Source organism: Callorhinus ursinus, unplaced genomic scaffold (genome assembly GCF_003265705.2).
Source record: "Callorhinus ursinus isolate GAN/ISIS: 27379988/994484 unplaced genomic scaffold, GSC_fseal_2.0 scaffold77, whole genome shotgun sequence".
Taxonomy (NCBI): Eukaryota; Metazoa; Chordata; class Mammalia; order Carnivora; family Otariidae; genus Callorhinus; species Callorhinus ursinus.
The window spans coordinates 560416-584841 of record NW_027397139.1 but is presented as its reverse complement, the minus strand read 5'-3'; the positions used below and the strand labels follow the sequence as shown (position 1 = coordinate 584841).

The following is a 24426-nucleotide window of genomic DNA, read 5'->3' as shown; positions in this document are numbered from 1 at the left end:
TGTGTGTGTGTGTGTGTGTGTGTGTGTGTGTGTGTGTGTGTGTGTGTAATGGAATATTACTCATCCATCAGAAAGAATGAAATCTTGTCATTTGCAAGGACATGGATGGTGCAAGAATGTATTACGCTAAGAGAAATGAGCCAGAGAAAGACAAATACCATATGATTTCACTCATATGTTTAATTTAAGAAACAGAACAGATGAACATGTGGGGAAGGGGGAAAAAAAAGAGAGAAGGAGAGAGGGAGGCAAACCATAAGAGACTCTTACTCATGGAGAACCAATGGAGGGGTTGCTGGAGGGGAGGTAGGGGGGTAGCTGGGCTAAATGGGTGATGGGCATTAAGAAGGGCACATGATTGGGGCGCCTGGGTGGCTCAGATGGTTGAGCGTCTGCCTTTGGCTCAGGTCATGATCCCAGGGTCCTGGGATCGGGTCCCGCATCGGGCTCCCTGCTCCTTGGGAGCCTGCTTCTCCCTCTGCCTCTCTCTCTCTCTCTCTCTCTCTCTCTGTCTCTCATGAATAAATAAATAAAATCTTTTAAAAAAAAAAAGAAGGGCACATGATGTGATGAGCACTGGGTATTCTATGTAAGTGATAAATCACTAAATTATACTCCTGAAACCAAAACTACACCACATGTGAACTAACTAGACTTTAAATAAAAACTTGAAAAATAAATAAGGTAATTAAATTAAATTAAATTAAATTAAAGTTCAGGGCACTCAAAGTCGTATAGTCTTCCTCCCAAATTACACCATGCCAATATTTCCATTCTCAGGGTACCGTTAACTCAAATAATGCCCTACCTTTCCTGCAAAGATATGGAGAGGCTGTGAATTCACACCACGTTATAATTCAGCAGGCCTACAGCTGGAAGAGCTAAGAAATCACTGAAAGCATCCATAGAACGGATTCTCTGCACATGCTTTGAGATAAGAATTTGAACTCGGAGCCTGTTTTTCATAAGTCCTCCCATGCTACCATAAATAGCCTGCCAGTTCAGAGTCCTTGAAACCCCTGTGTCTCCCATAATGAGTTACTCTTACTGTCCCTCCATCCACCAGATCCTTGCCTTTCATAAAAGAACAAAGATGCAGAACTTTTCATCTTCACAACTTCCCATAAAGCTATTGACCAAGACAGTGTGGTATAAGATCAATCAGACAGAGAGGGCAGAAATGAAAGCTCACATTTATGGCCAACTAATTTTTTATAAAAGTGCCACAGTGGGGGAAAGGACAGTCTTTGCAATAAATGATGCTGGAATAATATGCCAAAAACAAACAAAACATGAGAACATAGACCTTCACCTCACGCCACGCACAAAAACTAACTCAAAATGTATCAGACACCTAAATACAAAAGCCCAAACTACAAAACTTTAGGGTAAAGACAAAATCTTTGTTCCCTTGGATTAGGTAAAGATTTCTTAGACGTGATAGCAAAGCACACACCATAGAAAAGAAATGACACAACTGGACTTCACCGAACTTAAAAACTCTTGCCTTTCAAAACATACTGTCAAGTAAATGTCGACCTTGAAACTGAAAAGACAAAAGTATTTAAGAATCATGTATCTAAGGGGCGCCTGAGTGGCTCAGTCGGTTAAGCAAACTGCCTTCAGCTCAGGTCATGATCCCACGGTCCTGGGATTGAGTCCCACATTGGGCTCCTTGCTCAGCGGGGAGTCTGCTTCTCCCTCTGTGTGCTTTCCTCTCTCTTGCTCTCAAATAAACAAACTCTTTAAAAAAATCATGTATCTGCTAAAGGACTTATAACCAGAATATGTAAAGAACCCTTACAACTCTACAGTAAAAAGACAAATGGCTAAATTTATAAACGGGCAAAGGATTTGATTGGACATTTCTCTAAAGACGAATGGTCACCAAGCATATGAAAAGATGCTTAATATCACTAATCATCAGGGAAATACAAGTCAAAACTACAAGGAGACAGCACTTTTACACTACCCAGGATGGCTAAAAATTTTAAATCTGGTAATACCGAGTGTCAGTGAGGATCTGGAGAAACTGGACCCCGCATCCATCACCGGTGGGAATGCAAAATAGCACGGCCACTTTGGAAAGCAGCTTAGAAAGTTTCTTGAAATGTTAAACATGGAGTTACTATATGACCCATCAATTCAGCATTTCTCCAAAGAGAAATGACACAAAAGCTTGTACACAAATGTTCATAGCAGCATTATTCATAATCACCAAACGCTAGGAGAAAATCCAAATGTCCACCAACTGATGAATCAATAAACAAAAGCACAGTACCACCCAAATAATGGGACACTACTCAATCACAAAAATGCATGAACAACTGAGACATGCAGATGAACTTACGCTACATGGAAGGAGCCAGACACAAAAGACTACACGTTGTCTTACTCCGTTTATGACATTTCTAATAAAGGCAAAACGATGAAGACAGAGAGCAGATCCGTAGTTGCCCGAGGCTGGTGTGAGGAGCATGGTCAATCTCACACAGGCACTTGGGAACGTCTCAGGGTGATTACAGTGATGGCTTCACAGTTGTTTGACTTTTATTAAAAATCATTGTACTGGACCCTTACAATGGGTGAATCTGATGGTTTGTCAATGATAGCTCCAAAGAGCTGGAGAGTGGAGGGAATCGCTCATAGGGCTGGAAGAGCATGCTCAGGAATGACTCCTAGTTCCCCGGTCGAGAAGTCTCCTCATCTCAGCAGTGGCTGATGGTGGACTCACGCTGCCCCCGCTCTGCTCAGGGAAACTGCTTATGCCCAAGAAGCTGCTGATTCAGGAGACTGCTGGCCAAAGCACGAAGGTGAGGCTCCCGGCTGGCCCCAGAAACCACCGGGCTCTTCCCCCTCACATGACTCACTCTCAATCAATCAAGACCCGGAACCTCGGCAACCACTCCAGCAACCACCAATCCACTTTCTGTCTCAATGAGGCCAACTATTCTTTTTTTTTAAATGTTTTTTTTTTTAAAGATTTTATTTATTTATTTCAGAGAGAGAGAGAATGAGAGATAGAAAGCACGAGAGGGAAGAGGGTCAGAGGGAGAAGCAGACTCCCTGCTGAGCAGAGAGCCCGATGTGGGACTCGATCCCGGGACTCCAGGATCATGACCTGAGCCGAAGGCAGTCGCTTAACCAACTGAGCCACCCAGGCGCCCTGAGGCCAACTATTCTAAGTAACTCCCATGAGTGGGATCAGACAAGATTTGTCCTTCTGTGTCTGGCTTATGTCACTGAGCACAATGTCCTCGAGGTTCATCCACGTTGTAGCAGGCGTGAGCACGGCCTTCCTTTTTTAAGGCTGAATCATAGCCCATTGTGTGGATGGACCAAATTGTGCTCATCCTTCATCCATCAATGGACAGTGGGTTCCTTTTAACTACTGTGAATTGTGCTGCTGGGAACGTGAATGTGCAACATCTCTTCCGGTCCCTGCTTTCCATTCTCTTGGGTATATTCCCAGAAATGGGATTGCTGGGTCATATGGTAACTCTGTGTTTGATTTTTTGAGGAACCAGGGAGGCCTTTAAATGACTTTTTGGTTTATCAACCTCAACGGCATCCAACACAATACATGAAAATGCAGCTGTATGCCCATCTGGGAGACTCTTCTAGCTCCAGACTGTGCCTAATGGACAGATGAGTTCATGACCCCCCAGGCACAGTGACTCAAAGTCCTTCTTGACCTTTTGGGAGCCTCAGGTTCTGCCGACCTTAATTGGCTCTTTGACACACTCCCTGGCCTCAGTGACATCATGCCTTCCACGGCACCTCCTCCATCTCACTACTCCCTCTATGGTCCCCCTGTGAACTTTGTCACCCAAAGCCAACAATGCTGGGCAGGGACTATGGAGTCCCTCCAGCTGCCAGCCTTAAACCCAAGACTTTGCTGCCGGCTCCTCCCTGGGAGCTGTCACTTTGGGAACCACTGGCCGTGGGGGCAGACCCCTGGCCCCTAAGACCCCGGCCCCTCTGCCAAGCAGCAACAGGCCATGTCACCATCATGGCTCCAGGCTACAGAATCTGCAATGAGGTCACAAAGGCTGGCCACAGGCAGGAACGTTCTGGATGTCCAGTCTAGAGACTGCTGCTGTCCCCCTACGGCTAGAGCAGGGGGGTGACCAAAGCTGATAAAAAGAATTGGGAGACAGAAGTGGGCACAGCCTCCGTGACGACAAAGAAGGGTGAAAATGTGTCATGGGTGGAAGGCAGGGGCTGGGAGCTGAGATATTTCAGCTCCTGCTAGGGGTCAACCAGTCTGCATACTGGGTGGGGGATGGACACAGAAGGTACCAGAAAGCAATGTTTTACTAACACAGCCAGCAAGACCCCATGCTGATCCCACTCTCACTGCCTATCTTGCTTCATTTCCTTCTTTCCCCCCCCTTTTCCTTATACTCCAGCCCCGATGGGCTTCATTGCATCACTCTCTTTGCTCAGATGTTTCTCCCTCCCTTCTTGGCCCGGTCAACTCCTACCCACTCTTCAGAGCAGCCTTCCCTGACCACCCCCATGAGTAGGTGGGACCCCTGTGCCTCCACACAGCCGGACACTCCCCGCCCTCCACTGGACTGCAACTGTGTTTCTGTGAACGTCCCAGGAGGCCAGATGCTCCCCAGACAGTAAGAAGAGAGGCCGAAGATACCCTGCACACCATGTCCTCACTCAAAACACTGAGTCTGACGGAGAGAGACCACCAACGGGAAATTAAAGCCAAAGGTAGGGGGCTCTTTGGGCCCCAGAGAAGCCAGTCAGGGTTGGCTAAGGGTGGGTGAGCCAGCCTCAGGATCTTTGAAGTCGCGTCAGGGTGGTGGGGGAGGCTGGACGGGCGGCTGGGAGTAGGGGATGGAGATGGCGAAGGTGGACACAGTTGTCAGAGGTGCCTGGTCCTCGGGAAGTCCACAGGAGGGGCAGTGGGCCTGTGACTGAGCTGCCTGCTCGCTGGTGGGGCTGCTGCTGAACTCCACCCTCTGGACCAGCGCATCTGCCTGTCCGCGCGTCCCTGTGCCCTCTTCTGTGTCTCTCTATCCGCTTCCATCTTTCTCCCTCGTCGGTGGTGTCTTTCTTCCTCTGTCCACCATGCCTCTCTCCCACCCCCCTCCCCCACCTTCTCGGCCCGCCCCTGCCGCCATCAGGGCCACAGCCCGGCCCCTCTTTCACCCACCTGGGGTCTCACTGCCCCCGAGCCCCGCCTGCCCACAGGACACCCCTACTGGACGTCAAAGCGCGACGGCGAGGTGCACCTGCGGCAGGAGGACGCCTTCACCAGCCAGGCGCCCATCACCGTGCATGACATGGTCATGAACACGGCCATCAAGTACGCCAACTACATCGCGCTCGGCTCCAAGCACAGGAACGGTTGGCACCTGCTCACCTACATCGAGTACTATGAAGAGTGCCGGCGCGCCGCCAAAGCCTTCCTCAAGGTACCACGTGCCCTTCCGCGCCTGCGCGCAAGCCCGCCCCTCCGCGCTTGCGCACTGCTGCGCCCGCGCCACCGCGCCTGCGCGCCACTCCCCGACACCACCACCCCCCCAACCTCGTACTTCTTGCAGCGCCCCTCCTGCCAGGCCACCCTGTGCGCGCATCCTTTCCTCAGGCTCCGCGCTTACCTGCCCATTCTTGCTCACATCACTCAATCTCGCTCACCATGAGGTGTAGTTAGATGCCTGTGGCTTTTTTGTTAAAAAATTACTTAGGCTACACTTGAGGGCATAGCATCATGTATAGACTTGAGGAATCACTGTGTTGTATCCACGAAGCTCATGGAATACTTGGTGTCAGCTGTGCCTCAAACTAACATTTTTTTTTAATTACTCAGCCTCACCATGCCTCAGTTTCCCCATCTGTAAAATGGGGATTTTTTATATCTATTTTTATATATGTATGATATTAAAAATATAAAAGTTACATATGGACATACCCATTTTATACTTTATTTTTATTAAATTTAGTATAAAACGTGTTCTATTAGCGTTTTATGTACGAATATATAAAAATAAAATATAAAAGCCCCTATAGCACAAGGGTTTGCTACAAGAATTCAGAGAGTTGGGGCGCCTGGGTGGCTCAGTGGGTGAAGCGACTGCCTTTGGCTCAGGTCATGATCTCCGGGTCCTGGGATAGAGCTCCACATCAGGCTCTCTGACCAGCGAGGAGCCTGCTTCTCCCTCTCCCTCTGCCGCTCCCCCTGCTTGTGCGCTCGCTCTCTCTCTCTCTCTCTCTCTCAAATAAAGAAATAAATACAATCTTTAAAAAAAAGGAATTCAGGGAGTTTATCAAACAGCCTCTGACTCACACAGCATTACATCAGCATTAGCCATATTCTAATGGTAGTTATTGTTAATGTGTCTCTTCTCCAATGTCTCATCTTTTTTTTCCTTTTTTTTTTAAAGATTTTATTTATTCATTTTGACAGAGAGAGACAGCGAGAGAGAGGGAACACAAGCAGGGGGAGTGGGAGAGGGAGAAGCAGGCTTCCTGCCGAGCAGGGAGCCCGATGCGGGGCTCGATGTGGGGCTTGATCCCAGGACCCTGGGATCATGACCTGAACCGAAGGCAGACGCTTAACGACTGAGCCACCCAGGCGCCCCTCATCTTTTTTTTTTAAGATTTATTTATTTGGGGGGGCAGAGGGAGAGAGACTCTCAAGCAGGCTCCCCACTGGGCGCAGAGCCTGATCCTGGGCTTGATCTCACGACCCTGACTGAGATCATGATCTGAGTCATAATCACAAGTCAGACACTCAGCCAACTAAGCCACCCAGGTGCCCCTCCAATGTCTCATCTTCTGAGTGAGGTCATCCCTGATCACTCTGGGTCCCCAGACTCACCAGCCCCCCAACACTTTCTATCACAGCCCCCTTGAAAGCGTTCTGTTCAGTTCTCATAGCCACATGATTACGTGGTTATATAATTTATTTGTTTAGTTGGTCAGTTCATGAGGTCAAGGGGCCAGACTGCCTCATTCATTGCAGGCCCCCAGAACCTAGCCCCTTGGGTATGTCTTCAATGAAGGAATGCCCATTTATCAGATTAGGAGAGGGGATAAGAGACCTCTAGGAACTTGACCAGTCAACGTAACAAACAAGTATGCAGGAAGTAGACAGTGATCCAGAGAAAACTAAAGAAAAGAAAGGGGTAGATGAGTTGGGGTGGGGGTTGAAATCTTACCCTATGGTGGCCAATAAGAGCCTCTCTGAGAGTGGCATTTCAACAAGACTTAAACAACTCGGAGGGGGGAATCTAAGTGAGTATTTGGGGATAAGTGTTACAGGCAGTGGAAACCAATGTGCAAAGGCCCTGGGGCAGGACGGTGCCTGGCATGTTGGCAGAACAGCAAAGAGGCCCATGTGGCTAAAGCAGAGTGAGTGAGGGGGAGAGAGGAAGGTGGTGAGGGCAGGGGGTAATGAGTACAGGTCTTGCTGGGCCTTGTGAGGCTTTTACCAGGAGTGAGGTGGGAGCCATGGAGGGCTCTAAGCAGAGGGATGTGCCCAGAGTTGGGCGCTCACAGCACTGTGTGGCTGCTGCAGAGAGAACAGACTAGGTGGAAAAAGAGAGACCAGTTGAGGCTGAGATGAAGATGTTTGGGACCTGTGTGGTAGCAAGGGAGGGGATGAGAAGTGGTCAGATTCTGAAGGCAGAGCCAACATCATTTCCTAACGAACTGGGTGTCCAGAAGAATGAAAGGTGCTGAGGATGATCAAGATTTCTGGCCTGGGCAACTTGAAGGAACTGCTGTTAACTGAGATTGTGGAAGGCAGGGTCGGCAGAGCGGAGCTGGTAACATCAACAATTCTGTTTGGGCCATGTTGAGTTTGTGATGCCCTGTTTAGACAAAGACACCAGGAGTGGGCAGTTGTACCCGAGAGTCTAGAGTGGAGGGGAAAGGCCCACCTGGGGGCCAGGTGGTGACATCCCCTGGTTCTGCCAGGATGGATGAATCGTGCGCCGTTTTGAATTTTTAAGTCAATCCGGATGTCAGCACAAAATAACCATGTGGGTAAACAGGGCTTGAGCTATGCAGATGTTCTCCCAACATTTTATCTAATAAAAATGGAGGGGAGAAAGGATCTTACCTAAGTATCAACCAATAAAGGGGGGGTCACTAAATTATGACATTTTTTTAAAAAGATTTTATTTATTTGAGAGAGAGAGAGAGAGAGCACAAGCGGGGGGAGGGGGAAGGGCAGAGGCAGAGGGAGAAACAGGCTCCCTGCTGAGCAGGGAGCCCGATGCAGGACTCAGTCCCAGGACCCCAAGATCATGACCCGAGCCGAAGGCAGACACTTAACGACTGAGCTACCCAGGCGCCCCTAAATTATGACATCTCTATATTACACAATATCATAGAGGTATTATATTTGATACCACAGAGAAATATTTAAAGGCTGGGAAAATAGGATGTATGGTTTTATGAACAATGACACGTTAAGATAATATAGGCATAGTACTGTCCTGATTTTGTCAAATATTTAGTCATAAAAATGTCGGAGGGAGAGCATTTTGTTTGTATTATCTCGGGGTTTTTTAATCTCAGTACTATCGACACTTGGGGCTGGATCATTCTTTGCGGAGGGGTCTGTCCTGTACATCAGAGGATGTTTCTCAGCCTCCCTGGTGCCCACCCACTCGATGTCAGCACCATTCCCTTCCCCAGAAATGTCTCCCAATGTTGCCCAGTGTGAGCTGGGAAGGCAGAGTCATCCCTGTTGAGAACCACCGCTCAAGATGAATATGGGGTAGCTTGTAATGGGGGGATGGGCTATTTTATCAACAAACAGAAGCACAAATGATCAACAGAGAAAAGGGAGCCCAGGGCTCTCAGCCTTAGACTCCCGGGCAGGTGGGGTCAAGTGGCAGGTGAGCCCGCCTGTACCTCACAAGGGCCTCCTTCCCCAGCTGGGCCTGGAGCGCTTCCACAGCGTGGGGATCATGGGGTTAAACTCGGAGGAGTGGGCCATCGCCAGCATTGGTGCTATCATGGCTGGGTAAGAGGTACCTGGTATCTCCCTGGGGTACATGGAGTCAGGAAGCCACCAGCCCAGCAAAGGCTCATCCCTCCTCTTGAATCCGTAGGGGTCTCACAGAAGCATCCCCAGTTCAGGGAGCAGACTAAGGCTGCTGTTTGGTCTGTGCTCAATGGGATTTGTCAAGGGCTCAGCCCTGGGCACCAGCCAGCTCACCCTTCCTGACACTCTCTACCTGTCGAACTCATACATATCCTGTGAAGCCCAGCTCCCATGACCCCTCCCCCAAAAAGCCTTCCCCACTCCCCAGGATTCTCCAGCATTGGGCCCTCCTGTACTTGTCCAGACCACTGGGGAACCCCTGGAGGGCAGGACCCATGCACAAGCTGTCCCTGAGTCCCACCTTCAAACAAGGCATTTTGTGGGTGTCTGGGGGTATCTGCCACACTCTGTACCCTGCCCGAGGGACTGTCTCTGCTTTGGCCAAACCGGCCTCCTGGGAGCCCTGCAATTCACCAGTGGGTCCTCACTTCTTGGGTTCTGCTTCCAGAGGCTTCTCTGTTGGCATCTTGTCCACCAGCTCCCCAAAAGCCTGCCAGGTCATCGCCGAAAGCTCGGAGATGGACATATTTGTGGTGGATAATGACAGGCAGTTGCAGAAGATCATCCAGGTCAGTGACTCCGGGGCCCGTGGGAGCCAGGAGGGCATGCTGGGTGGAGGGCATAGCTTAGGTAAAGGCACAGACTTTGCCTAGTAAACAAAAGGGATCCAATGAACGATGCGCCTACCATCCTATTGTTACTCACAAGCTGGGAACTGTGGATTCCATGCATGGGCAGGTCCAGGGCCTCTAAGAGGTGCCAGGCATGTGCTGTTCCTGCCAAATGGTCCTTGCATTGCTGACCGCAGCAGGTGCTCAAGCCGGAGGAAGTCAGAGCCCGCCCAGCGATGGCTCAGGGGCTGACCCCCAACACACCCCAAACTGGGACTTAGATGTGCCCACCGCAAGCAGATCCTTTCTTCCCACTTTAAAAAAAATTTATTGTGGTAAAATGCACATAATATACAATTTATTGTTGTAACCCTTTTTAGTTCAGTGGCATTGAGTGAACACACAGTGTTGTGCAACCATGACCTCTGTCTGGTTCCAGAACATTCCATCACCTGAAAAGCAAACCCTGTGCCCATTAGTGGGGATGCTTCATTCCCCTGGCACCAGCCCCTGGCAACCACCAACCCACTTTCTGTCTCTGTGGATTTGCCTGTTCTGAACATTTCATCTTAATGGAACTGCACAGGAGAACCCTAAATTTCCTTGGGTCCGGGGCTGATCCAAATGAGGTGGTTCTGGGTGTGGGCTCCATGGCTCAGAGGCCACCTTCACTAACTCTGGGCCCTGGGGCACAGTGTTTGGCCTCCTGGTGCCTCGGTTCCTCACCTGTAAAATGGGAGTGGTAAAAGGACCTACCTAATGGGTTTGGTTCCGAGGATGAACTAAGTAAACCTGTAATGGGCTAGGACAGAGCTTAGCATGGTCAGTGTGCATGCTAACGCTATTCATAGGATCATCAATGGGATGGTCATTCCTATTTGATCTTTGTTCCAGGGAGGGAATGGGGAAAGATCCATGGGCGTATGGGGCACCCAGAGAAAGTGGACATCAGGGTAATGCCCACTCATGGTCGGCCACCCCAGGCTCTGGGTCTTCTTCTCCCTCCCATATAGCACCCGTAACCCTATGCTGTAAGGAACCAGTGGTGGTCCTACAGCTGAGACTTCTGTACCAGCCCCCACCCTGTCCTGCAGCCTGAGCTGAACCCTGGCAAATGGGGACCCTAAGAGGACCCATGACAAGTGGACAGAGGCACACAGGCAAAGACAGGGCCACCCCGAAACACCCACGAGGGTGACTCCAGTTTTAAAATGGACAATACCAAGTGTTGATGGGGTTGCAGTGGAATAATTCCTTCGTTGTTGGCAGAAATGCAAGATGGTACAGCCACCTTGGAAAATGGCCTGACCGTTTGGTAACAAACACCTGCGAGATGGTCCAGACCTTCCACTTCGGAGTCTGTACCCAAGAGAAATGAGAACAAGCGTCTACACTGCATGGAAGTGTCTGTGGCCATTCTGTGCATGATTGCCCCAAACTGCCCAAACATCCATTAACCAAGATCCAGTTGTTTTTCTATCATTTGGATGAACGAATGGTGGTCCGTCCCTACCAACCAAACAATAGCAATGACTGGGCTCCTGATATGTGCAATCACGTGGCTGCTTCTGAAATGTGCTGAAGGGAGGGCTACCTGCTTCGGTGTGAGTTCATAGATGTGAAGCCCCCAGCAAAGGCGAAGCTATGGGACAGAAATCCAGGGCAGCTGGAAGGAGGCAGCTGACCACAAAGGGGCCCGAGGAAACTTTATGGGGCGATGGAAATATTCCAGGTCTTGATTAAGGTGGTGGTCACACTGCTCTAAGTTTGTCAAGGCTCATGGAGCTGGGGGCGCCTGGGTGGCTCAGTCGGTTGAGTATCTGATTCCTGATTTCGGCTCAGGTCCTGATCTCAGGGTTGTGAGATCGAGCCCCGTGTCAGGCTCCACGCTCAGCGTGGAGACTGCTTGAAATTCTCTCTCTCTCTCTTTCTAAAAATCAATCAATCAATCTTAAAAAAAAGACTCGTGAAGCTATAGACCTAAAATGGTGGCTTTTACTGCATGTAAATTATTCTTCAATCAATCCAGGCCTCTGTTGGCGAGAACGGAAACTGGGGCAGCCACTATAGAACGCAGCATGGAGAGTCCTCAAAACTTTAGAGGTAGCAGGATACGTACCTGAAGGAAGTGAAGGAAAGACCTTGAAGATATACTGGTGCATTCAAGTTCATAGCAGCAGCATCCACAATAGTCAAGATGTGGAAATAACTCAAATGCCTGTTGATGGATGAATGAATAAACAAAATATGGTCCATCCAGACAATTACTCAGCCTTAAAAAGGAAGGACATCCTGACACCTGCACACGTGGAGGGACCCTCCGAGGACACTGCTCAGTGAGAGGAGCCAGACACAGAAGGACACATCCCGCAGGACCCCACTCCCAGGAGGGTCCCCAGAGGAGTCCCGTCCACACAGACAGAGAGGAGAGGGTGGGAGCCAGGGCTGGGAGCCGTGCTTCACCGGGACAGAGTCTCCGTGTGGGGAGATGGAAAGTTCTGGAGATCTGTTGCCCAGTAGTGCATATACACTTAACACTACAAACCATATGCTTGAAAATGGTTAAGATGGTAAACTTTGTTGTGTATTTTTTCTTACCACCATTAAAATTTTTAATGTTTATTTTTTTTAAAGATTTTATTTATTTATTTGACAGAGAGATAGAGAGAGAGTACAAGTAGGCAGAGAGGCAGGCAGAGGGAGAGGGAGAAGCAGGCTCCCCGCCGAGCAGGGAGCCCGATGCGGGGCTCGATCCCAGGATCCTGGGATCATGACCTGAGCCGAAGGCAGCCCCTTAACCGACTGAGCCACCCAGGCGCCCCAATTTTTAATGTTTATTAAATACATAAATAAACCCAAGACAGCGTCTGTGCAGGTGACCAGGTATGTGGCCTGGGTCATTCTCCCCCCAGGAAGGTGAGCCCCTGATGGGGTGAGGATGATGTAAATAACGAAACTTTCACTGCCCGGCTCTCCTCCTTATTCCTCTTCACTTGTTTGAACCTTAACCATGGAGCCAGGCCTGGGACAGCAGACCGCTTGCTTTCCGTGCTCTGTATCTTTTCCCCGGGTGATATCTGTGTGCAGACACTTCCCACATTTTTATCTTCCGCTTTCCCAATAATCACCCTGGGATGCCGAAGAGGCATCTCAGACGCAGCCTGTCCAGACCCAGGCTCCAGATCTTTCCCCCAAAACCCGCTCTTCCCTCTGTGTTTCCCAGCTTGGGTGACAGCAACTTCCTCCTTCCAGCTTCTCAGACCCAAAGCCTGGCCCCATTCCTGAGTCCTCTCTCTCAGGAAATGCCATTGGCTCGGTGTGATCAGCAGGATGATGCCAAAGATGTCCACGCCCTAATCCCTGGGACCTGTGATCATGGCACCTCGTGTGGCAAAAGGGATTTCGCTGATGGGATTAAGATTCATGCCCTTTGTCTGGGAGATGATCCTGGATTATCCGGGTGGGTCCCCTATAATCACGGGAGCCCTTCAAAGCACAGACTTCTCTCTGGCTGGAGACAGGAAAGATAAAGCAGAAGGGAGAACAGAGAGATTCAAAGCATGAGAAGAACTCAATCTCCCTGTTTCTGACTTTGAAAATGGAGGAAGGGACCATGAGCCAGGGAACATGGTGGCCTCTGGAAGCTGAGAAGGGCAGGGAACTGAATTCTGCCAATAGCCGGAATGAGCCAGTTCCCAAATGAACAAGCCTGCCGTGGAGCCTCCAGAAGGGACCTAGCCTTCCCACGCCTTGATTTGGGGATTATGAGATTCTAAGCAGAGACCGGACCAAGCTGCTCAATACTCAGTACCTCATTGTATCCTAGCAGCCATAGGAAACCAATGCAGTCTGCCTTCAAAATGTATCCAGGACCCCACAAGGTCAAAAACAAAACACACCACTGACGAAAACGCAGTTCAAAAATGGGTGAAGGGCTTAGACATTTCTCCAGAGAAGAAAAACACAAATGGCCAGTAAGCCGGAGAGAAGATGCTCAACGTCTGAAGTCATCCGGGAAATGCAGATGGAAGCCACCATGAGGTGCCACTTCCCACCCACGAAGACAGCTATTATCAGAAACGCAGGTGACAAGTGTTGGTGAAGATGTGGAGCCCCCGGAGCCCTCGTGCGTGGCTGGGGGGAGGGAAATTAGGGCGGGCCCCATGGAAAGCTCCTCAGAAGGCCAACCATAGACTTATCGTATGACCCAGAGATCCCACAACTACGTGTCTACTCAAGAGAATGGAAAACAGGTGTGCAAACCAAAACCCGTACGCCAACCTTCTCAGCAGCCCAAACAGGGGGACAGCCCGGCCGTCCACCAGCCAACGAACGGATAAACTGTGGCCCATACCCACGCTGGACTGTTCCGCGGCCCTAAAAGGAGGAAAGCTCTGACACACGCCCCAACGTGGATGGACCTCGAAAACATGACGCTCAGTGAAAGAAGCCGGACACCAAAGGCCACATAGTGTAGGATTCCGTCTATATGAACTATCCGGAATAGGCCGATCTGTAGAGATAGAGTGGATTGATGAGCGGTTTCCAGGGCCTGGAGGACGGAGGAATGGACACACTGCTAATGGGCACTGAAGGTTTCCTTTTGGGGAGGCGGAATGTTCTGGAACTAGACAGAGGTGACTGTCGCAGCACGTGAATGTACTAAATACTGCTCAATTGTCCACTTTGAGATGGTTAAAATGGTAAATTCCTGTGTATTTTGCCACAATACAAAGAAAATTGGGGAGTGCCCTTGCCACCCGTGGGGGAAGTGCTGGGGAAACGGGCTCGGGGCTCAGCTATGACCCGTACTCCTGCCCTGCACCTGCTGAGCCCCACGCTATCTGGCAGATCCAGGGCTCCTTGAAGCACCTCAAGGCCATTGTCCAGTACAAGGAGGAGATCCGGACCCGGCTGCAGAACCTGTATTCTGTAGGTTCTCACCGGGAGGGCAGGGCCGGGGGCCGTAGCCCGGGGGTTGAGGTCTCAGGCTCAAGGGTCTCCTCCCCCCCACCACCACCACCATGAGCCCCTCCCCACCCCAACCCCCGCCTCTCTGCAGTGGAGAGGGTTCTTGGACCTGGCAGACGGCATCTCGGAAGACACGCTGGATCAGGTCATTGACTCCCAAAAGCCCAACCAGTGCTGTGCCCTGGTCTACAGCCTGTCGGTCACAGGCCCCCCGAAGGCCATGATGCTCAGCCACGACAACGTGAGTGTCCCCTCCGGAGGCAGCAGGCTGTGGCTCTGGGTCTCGTGTGGACGAAGGTGAGCTCCTGGGGGTTGAGAACAGAATGGCCTATGGGTGATGGCTAAGGTGTCTTGCAGATCACCTGGACCACGGTGGCCACGGCCCAGAGGCTGTCTTACAAGTGCCCCCCGGAGGAGCAGGAGATCCTAGTGAGCTACCTCCCTCTCAGCTACATGGGGGCCCAGCTCTTCGACATGTGGGTCTCCATCTCTGTCGCCGGAGCCCTCTACTTCGCCCAGCCGGATGCTCTGAGGGTGAGTGGGGCTCCCCAGCCCTCTGCCGCGGTGGGTGCAGGTGAGGTTGGGGAGGCTGGAGGGGCTAGGGTCACCCTACGTGGGGTGCTCAGCCGGCCCAGCACTGGAATCCCCACCCTGCCCCCACCCCCAGCTCGCTGTGCGACTTTACTCCTCCTCCTCTCTGGGTCTCAGTTTCCCCATCTGTGAAGTGAAGGGGCTGAAGCAGACATGAGCTCGTGTCCTAAGGAATGGGAAGCCTGCATCCACCTCCTACCATGGGGCAAAAATCACCAGCACAGGAGGCTTAATCGAGCCGTTAAAAAAGCATGTGAGGGGAAACAATCCAGGTGCCCATCAACAGACAAATGGATAAATAAATGAGTTCCACCCATCCAATAGAATATGATCCAGCCTTAGAAAGGAAGGGACCCTGACACCTGCCATGACGTGGAGGGACCCCAAGGACACTGTGCTCAGCGAGAGGAGCCAGACCCAGAAGGACACATCCCGCAGGAGGACCCCACTCCCAGGAGGGTCCCCAGAGGAGTCCCGTCCACACAGACAGAGAGGAGAGGGTGGGAGCCGGGGCTGGGGCAGGGGGTGGGGAGTCCGTGCTTTGTGGGGACAGAGTCTCCGTGTGGGGAGATGGAACGTTCTGGAGACGGAGGGTGGGGGTGGCTGCATGACGCTGTGAGTGTGCCTCATGCCGCTGAGCTGTGCACTTAAAATGGTTAAGATGGTGTTATGTGGATTTTACTGCAATAAAAAAAAAAGCACCTGAGGTCACTGACATACATCATGAGACCTCAATCACAGTTGTGTTCACTCTCTGAGTGTAGAAAACCACACATTTCCCATCAAGGCAGGAAGTAGGGAGAAGCAAAGAATCCGAACATCGTTGCCCGGATCCTTACAACTCCCTCAGCCAAGGGTCCCACAGACTTGTCCCACAGAGGGCCAGGCACTGAGTGATTTAGGGTTCCCGGGCCAAGGGGCACAACTGAGGTGAATCACATAGGTACTTAGGGGGAGAACAAATCTCTGCAGATTTCTCGTTGAAAAAATGGAAAACGTGATGGACATGAAAGCTTCGATTTCCTATTTTCACATGTCACGAGATCTTCTTCTTAGAGCTCTCTAAAGGCCTTTTAATAATGTGAAACCTGGCTCAGCTTTGGGGCGGGCATTTGCTTAGGTCCGCCCCAGTGGGCTTTGCTCGGCTTAGTCCCGATTTTCCTCTCCGGCATTCTTTAATATTGTACTCGTGGTCGCTGGGGGCTCTCTCTTGGGAACGGGGAAGATGTGAAAATAGTGACAAAGCCAGAGTTTGTCCCTTCCCCGTTCTCTCCCCCTCCCATCCCTCCCTGTCTCTTTGTCTCTTGTCTCTCTCTCCCTCCATCTCTTAATCTCTGTGTGTGTGTTTGTCATTCTCTGTGTGTCTCTGTCTCTATCTCTGTCTCTCTCTGTCTCTGCACCTTCCCTTCTCCGTCCACCGCTTGCCCTGGCTCAGGGTTCTGGGAGAGGGTGGCCGGGACCACAGAAACAGCCAACAGTGTGGTTGAATCTCACATGTGTTGAGCCATGTGGGCCAGGAAACGGATCCTGTGCGTCCTGCTGATCAGGGTAGGTGGGAGCAGACGGTCCTGGCCATCCCCTTTGGCTCCCGGCCACGGCCGTGGGGAAAGGCTTCACACACCTGGCCCTACAGTGGGGCCGGGGGGCAGAGGGCTGGGGCGGGGTTGGCCGGAAGCCCATCGTGCCGTGTGGTGCAGGGCTCCCTGATAGACACGCTGCGGGAGGTGAAGCCCACCCTGTTCCACGGCGTCCCGTGGGTCTGGGACAGATTGCTGGACAACCTGAAGACCGACCAGCTCTCGTCGACCCCGTTCCGGAGGAGGATGGACCAGTGGGCCATGTGGCTGGGACTCAGGACAAACAAGAAGCGGATGTTCAAGTGAGGCTGGGTCTCAGGGCTGCCCCCAGGGGGCTGAGGGGGGGGGGCCCGCCTGGGGCGGGCGTGGAGTCCCGAGGCCCAACTCTGCTCCCCTGTGTCTGCTCCTCAAGGCAGACCCATTCTCCACTGTGCTTCAGCCTGGCCAAGAGGCTGACCTTCAACCGGGCCAGGAGGTTCCTGGGCCTCCATCACTGCAGGCAGTACTTCAACTTGGGCCTGGGGCTCTCCAGAGCCACCCTGGATTATTTCCTCAGCCTCAACATGCCCATCTTTGAGCTCTACGGCTTGTCTGAAAGCACGGGCATCCACACGCTCTCCAGGCAGCAAGACTTCCGGCTGCTGAGGTGGATCTCGGTGGAGGGACGGACAGATGGCTGGCCGTGGGGGTGGGGGAGGGGATGGCCAGGGCTGACCTTGGCCAGGTGCACGCGGTCCCCCTACTCTGTTCTTCTCCACCGCGGAATGCATATCCAAGGGCAAATGAGCGAAAGCAAGTGAACCCCTGTGTGGGATGGCCTGAAGCCCCTCCGATTTGTTTTCTGATTTGCAAAGCATTCTTTTTACTAATGGCCAACCATCTTTGACACCCTGGCCCCTTGGGAGGGAACACATTCATCGCTGTGTAAAGGTAACCCTCAGATTTAGCAGCTTAGTCCCACATGGGTTGGGAATTGGGGAGCTGCTTGGTAGCTGTGTGGTCCTGGCTCCAAGTCCCTCACGGGGTCGCAGTCAAGCTGTTGGCTGGGGCGGCCTCATCTGAAGGCTCAACCGGGGCCGGAGAAGCCGCTCGGAGGCTGGCTTCCTCACACGGCCGTGGGCGGGAGGCCTCAGTTTCTTGCTGGCTTTCAGCAGGTGGCTTTGCTTCTTTACTACGCCGACCTCTCCACAGGGCTGCTTGGGGGCGTCCCCCGCCATGGCAGTAGGTTTCCCCCACACAAGAGACCCCAGGGAGGGCAAAGTGGAAGCCACACTCTCCTTTAGGTGGCCAGATTCAGCAAGTAAAAATACAGGACACCCAGGGATGTTTGAATTTCAGACAAACAACTTCTTTTTTTTTTTAAGTATGAGTATATCCCCTGTAGTATCTGGGATATACTTATACTTACAGAAAATTTGTAATTCAAATATAACCAGGCATCTTATATTTGATTGAGCAACCCTATTATGACCTAACCTCAGAAGTGGCACTTTGTTATTTCTGCCACATCTGAAGGGGTCAGGCAGACCAGCCTTCTCCAGGGTGCGAGGGGGCTACACTAGATGTGGATTCCGGGTGGACAAAGCCATCCTGGAGGCTGGCTGCTACCACCACTGATTTAGTTCAGGGCCCCTGCACATTTCCGGGAGGACTCAGCCTGTGTTGAAAAATCAGCACAACACAGGGGACTTGGACGAGTCACGGCCCCTTTGGTGTGCTGGCTTTCTCCCCTGCCCTCGATCTCCCTAACCTGGGGCTCGCTCAGCTCTGGATGGGTGACCATTTTCAAAGATAAAACCCGACACTCCTTAAAGCAACAGGGACAGATTTTATTCACTACTACTAATTCAGCCAGAAGGGCCCGGTGTGAACTGATCTCCACTTCAATTTGGGCCGAGGGACTGGATGTCTCAGAGGGGTCTGTGGGGTTGGGGGAGGACCTGGGGGCTTGAGCCGTCTGGGAAGTGGCCATCACAAAAAGCAGGAAGGGCGGGGGGCGGGGGGGGGGTCACTAACTGAACCCATCTGGGTCTGAAGACTGGCGCTTCTCTGGAGAGAAATCTCATGTGTTTGTGGCAGGAGCCATAGATCAGAGCCAGCTGCCCCTCTGGGGTGGGGTCCTGTGCCTCCCACAGGCGCTGGGGGTGAGAGCCAGAGTTACCTACCTCCCTGAAGGTTTGTACTTCAAAGAGAGGAGAAAGTTCTGGGTGGTAGATTTGCATGTCCGAGGGCAGGGAAAGAACTTATCTGCAAGCTTGGGGGGCCATCTGGAAAACTCTCCGGGCAGCTTTGAGCTTTCTTGGGCAGGGATGTAAGGGGGATGGAGCCATCCTGGGGATGTGGCCTTGGGCGTTCGGAAATGCTAAGGTTTTCTCAAGTCTCTCTGTGCGGGAGTGGATGAAATGGTTTGTGCTTAGAGACCAAGGCCAAGGGCTAGTGAGAAGAGAGCTCAGAGGAGGCTGACCGGCGTTTGGTCAAGGAGAGAGTCTGCGTCACCACCTTTAGGGCACCTTGGCTTTGGAGAGATGGAAGCAACCTTCCGCAGAGACAGGACAAAGAGCCAGTCCCAAAGCACTTTCCCACCCACAGGGTCTCCTCGACCCTCAAACCCAGAGAGGCAGGGCAGAAAGGGGGACAGGCATGGAGGCGGAAGGAAGGACAGGTGACGTGGTCCGAGGCTGTTGCCCGACTGGGCGGCCCCTTGGCATGTGGAGCGATCGCTGCCTGCAGGCAGTGTCCGACCACTAGGGTCACAGCGGGGGGACCCGACGTCAAGAATCCCTGCCACGTGGCAGGTGGGGCTCGCAGTCTGCCATTGCACACAAGACACAAGCAGCTCGAGGGAAGCGGTGTCCGCAGCCGTGAAACTGGTCAGAGCAGAGGAGCTCAGCGGAGCCTCTCAGTCTTCCACTCTTTTCTTGGGCACTTTGCTCGTTCCAGGGGCGTTGTGACCGCGAACGGAGCTTGCCCTGCACGGGGGGCCAGGCATCGGCCCTCGCGGAGCGTGTCTCAGCTCGGGCTGCCGTGACAGCACCACAGGCCAGGGGGCTTAGAGAACCACGCAGATCTAGCCTCAGTTCCAGAGGCCCCAAGATCGAGGGGTCGCTGATTCGGTTGTGGGTGTGGACGGCCGGCTTCTCTCCGTGCCTTTGCATGGTGGAGACAGAGAGAGAGCGCAAGCTCACTCTGGCGTCTCTCCCTAAAGGACATCAGTCTCATCATGAAGTTCCCACTCTCAGGACCTCATCGAGACCTAACCACCTCCAAACACCATCCCATTGGGGGTTCGGAATTTGGGGGTGACACGATTCAGTCCAGGCAGGTGCATCCTGGGCGTTGGCCGGGCCAGCCCTGAGGCCTTGCCCTGAGTCTCCAGAGAGCCTGGGGAGAAAGCGGAGCAAGGATTGGGGTCCAGGTGCCTGGATAGGAACCTCAAAATTTGAGGGGTGGAGGGCCAGCCCCCAGCCCCCACCCCCAATTTCCAAGGAGACAAGCAGACAAGATGAGATGCCTCATTCTTGCCCAGACTGTACCGTTTTCTCTCCTGCCCCGATACCTCCCACAGCGACCTGTTCCACCCAAAAGGTGTTTTGAGTTTATCTGCCTCGTGCCTTTGTCCCCTGGGCTCAGCTGTGGGCTCCTCGTGGCCAGGGGCTGGGTGTGGTACCTCCACACACCCTGCAAGCTTGGTTCCAAGTCAGGGTGGGCCAAGCCTCCACGCCCTGGGGGCCACACCCTGTCGTCCTCCACCTGCCCCCTGCTTTGGATCTGCAGGACTCTAGAAGCCAGACAGGCAGGAAGGGGCTAGGATCTGAGTGGCTGTGTGCCGGGGGAAGAGGAGCAGTGAGCAGGGGGGTGCCCCTCCGCCAGTGGGCATCTCTGTCTGGTGTGTCTACAACACCCCTTCCCTGCCCATTGTCCGCAGCTGTGGGAAGTCCCTCCCCAACACCCACACCAAGACGCAGAAGCACAATGAGGAGGGCATTGGGGACATCTACATTTGGGGCCGGAACATCTTCATGGGGTATCTCAATGATGAGGAGAATACGCAGGAGAAGATCGATGCCCACGGCTGGTTGCACACGGGGGACCTGGGCTTTTTGGACACCGATGAATTCCTCTATGTCGTCGGCAACGCCAGAGGTGAGCAAGACAAGGCTGCAAGGTGCTCTCTGCCTCTGACCGGGCCCCACAGGGCTGCTGTGGACAGTGGTGCGGGTTGCACACAGCACGATGATGAGGGGGAGGACTAGAGTCCAGCGTGGAGGAAGGGACACCCCCTGTATGCCTGGGCTCCATCTCCGTCATTTCTGAACGTCAAGGGGTGGCCGTGGGCTCCAGGAGAGCTGACTTGATGCGGCTTTTCAGGACCACAGCCCTGCTCCCTCTCCGCATGCAGATATCATCACCCTCAGTTCAGGTGAGAGGATCAACCCGAACCCCATTGAGGAGCGGGTGAAGAGGTACATCCCCATCGTGCGCTACGTCGTGCTGGTGGGCCAGGACGCGCCATACCTGTGTGCCCTGCTCACGCTGAAGGTACCGCGTGCCTGTGTTTTTGAGCCTCGTGGGATCCGGCTGTTGGCTGGACGGAGCCTGCTGTCCTGGTTTCAAGATGGGGAAACTGAGGCTGGGAGAGACGAGGCAATGGGCCGGTCACTCGGTGCCAAGCCTGGGGTACCCTGGCCAGGCCCCATGGGGGAGAAGCTCCTGGCCCGTTTCCAGAGAAAGGGCAGCTGGGCCTGAGCCGGCCCGCCCCCCACCAGCCCCTAGGAAGCAGGGACGTGTGGGGCAAGTCTCCCCAAGCCAAGCCTGTTTCCTCATTTGCACCACGGGGATGGGGACCGGCTTTCCGAGGGCCGAGAAGAGAGTGACGGGTTACCCAGGAGGGCGAGCCCCCCGCCTGGGGAGCTGGGCTTGGGGGCCGGTGTGGGCGTGGGGGGCAGCTTGGGAGCCGCCTGACCCCCTGCCCCCGAACAACAGTGCCAGATTAACACGGACACAGGGGAGCCCCGGAATGCGCTGACCAGCGAGGCGGTTGCTTTCTGTAGACAGCTCCGGAGCCAGTCCACCAGGCTGTCGGACATCGTTTACGACGGAGACCCGGTGGTCTTGGAGTTCATCAGTCAGGGCATCGACGCTGCCAACGCTGAGGTCCCCTCGGACAGCGCCAAGATCATCAAGTGGACCATCCTCAGGACGGACTTCTCCATGGTTGGAGGGGAGCTGGGTGAGCAGGCGGGCGCTCACCCCCCCCCCAGCCCCCCGCGTGCTCGTTAAAGCACCACCATTTCCTGGACCGGGATCCCCGCGGCATCTGCGGTTTTCACCAGCCGCTCCAAGGACTCTGGCAGGGAGTGAAGGGGGCCGTCCTCCACGGAGGTCCTCGTGCAGGACGGACATTCTCAGGGCACTTTGGGATGGGCCTATTGTAGCTCTCCTCCCTGGGCCCCACAATCGGAGCCGCCCACTGTTCCGACCCCAGCCGCCCCCCGTTCCGACCCCAGCCACCCCCCTGCACCCTCAGGACAGATCATCTGGCCCCCTAACATCTCATCCTGCGGTGAGGGAGGCTCCTGCGGGGGCAGTTGGTGGTGGCGGTGGCGGGGGAGGCCCCGCCTTGCACGTGATTCTGTTACAGGGGCAACCACCAAACTGAAGAGGGCCATGGTGGCCAGGATGTACCAAGCTGAAATTGAAAGGCTTTATGAGGAGGAGGATGACGAATACTAGCAGCCAGGAAAGGCCCTGGGGGGTGGGGGCCTTCCTGCTTCATCACCAGACTGCGATCTCCCTCCTTCCATCCCCCTATCGGATGATCATCGAGGAGCTGCCTTCTAGAAGGAGGGAAGCTGCTCTGAGTGCCAAGTTGCCAAGTGCCGACCGGGGACGGGGTTTTAACTAAGATGCCCCCTCTGGGGCGGTGTTTTACATTTAAAGGTAAAAGATAATAAAATTGGTTTCACTAAAGCAGTGGTTCTTACCCAGGGTGGTCCTGCGCCCCCAGGACACACGTGGCAATATCTGGGGACATTTTTTGGTTGTCCCCACTGGGCAGGCGGGTGCTAGTGACACGTGGCGGGTGGAGGCCAGGGAGCTTCCTGGAGAGGTGCCTGGCCACAGAGTGTCGGTCGTGCTGAGGCCGGGAGGCCAGTGAGGAGTTTCCTACTGAAGGCTCTGGAAAAGTCGAAACCAGATGTGATAAACCTCATAGGTTTCTTCACTTTGAAAACTATACACACTCTTAGCGTGACAAAGGTGAGGGGCGGCTGCACAGGCTCCCCACCCTCTGGAGAGACGGTGCAGGAACGGCCCCCCCCCCCCCCCCCCGCTGTCTGCAGCCACCCGGAGGGAATGGCCGCCAGGATTCTCTGGGGACCCACCCAGCGCCAGCAAGGACACATCTTTTTGGAAAATAAAAATTTCCAAAACCAAAATGTTAACAGGAAACTTCAGGACGACGAGATAAAGAAAACGTTCTAGAACTCCGGCTGACCAGGTTAGGTCGGAAAGCAAACATGCAGGCGTATCTGGGGGGAAGTTCTAAGTAGGGAACAATAATGAAGGGGGACTAGTCCTACTAGTAATAAAGAAATGACAAAGCCGCGGTAATGAAAAGCTCAGTGATGGGGCGTAAATAATAGATGTGCAGAGGAGAGGAGCCCTGCACACAGACAAGGATGCAGGATCGGAGGGGCCTTTCAGGTAAGCGGAGGCAGCACGGGTTAGCCCATGGCCGTGACGGTGGCTACTGCGGAAACAAGAGGCCCTGGCTCCCGGCAGGATGAACTCCGGACGGAGCAAAACCGAGAGGTGAGAAAGCAAGCAAGCGAGGGAAGGAAAGTGGGGGACAGCGTTACACTGCTGGAAGCCGCCTTGAGAGAACTTGCAAACCTTGTATCATCCTCGACCAGGAATAAGCACCCGGCAGCCACCGAGGGAGAAGCTGGATGAAGACATAAGGCTTCCGCGTGGTGAGGGACGCCGACCGTGCCCAGCACGGAAAGGCAAGTAGGGTGTAGAACGTACAAGAGCCACATCTCATGCTCCACGGGGAGATCCGAGAAACACACGCGCGTGTGCACAGGCAGGCCGACGCCGAGGAGCCCCAGCCCAAGACAGGGGCGGGCGGGCCCGCGCTGGTGCCCCCGGAGACCCGGTCGCACCCCTGCACGCGTGCAGGGAGAGGACCAGGGGAAAACGGTCCCCAGCCTGCCCGCAGGACTAGTGGTGTGAGTTAAGGTGCACTTAACGCAGCATAAGGACTTGGACTGAGTTCTCAGACACGTTGAGGAAAAGGTGTGCAGGGGCGCCACCATTTGTGAGGGAGCGCTTGTCGTGGTCGTGAGCAGGTGATGGCTCCCGAGGGACGCGTAAGAAAGTGGACACGGAAAAGAAGCAGGAACGGGGATCACGTGCCCTTGGAACCTGCAGGCTCATCTTGAGCCCATCTTGAGCCTGCACCATGAAAATACAAATTTGAAATACAAGATTTGGAAATATTCAAGGCAAACGCGTTTGAAAGGGACAGAGTCGTCCTATTGATGAAACAAACAAATCACCAAAACTAACTTATGCGACTGCTTTCAACTAAAAG

The 24426-nt window shown here is 53.4% G+C and overlaps 1 protein-coding gene across 1 annotated transcript; it reads left to right on the top strand.

The window, feature by feature from the left end:
* Positions 1-4078: 4078 nt before the first annotated feature.
* LOC112815239 (long-chain-fatty-acid--CoA ligase ACSBG2) lies at positions 4079-22784 on the top strand. Its single transcript, XM_073887285.1, is given in 15 exon segments — positions 4079-4298; positions 4610-4728; positions 5212-5435; positions 8910-8998; positions 9528-9648; positions 14542-14622; positions 14753-14873; positions 14876-14902; positions 15019-15195; positions 16950-17131; positions 17246-17475; positions 20755-20972; positions 21229-21368; positions 21813-22059; positions 22471-22784. Coding segments are annotated over 15 exon segments (2160 nt in total). The 5' UTR covers positions 4079-4206; the 3' UTR covers positions 22563-22784.
* Positions 22785-24426: the final 1642 nt, after the last annotated feature.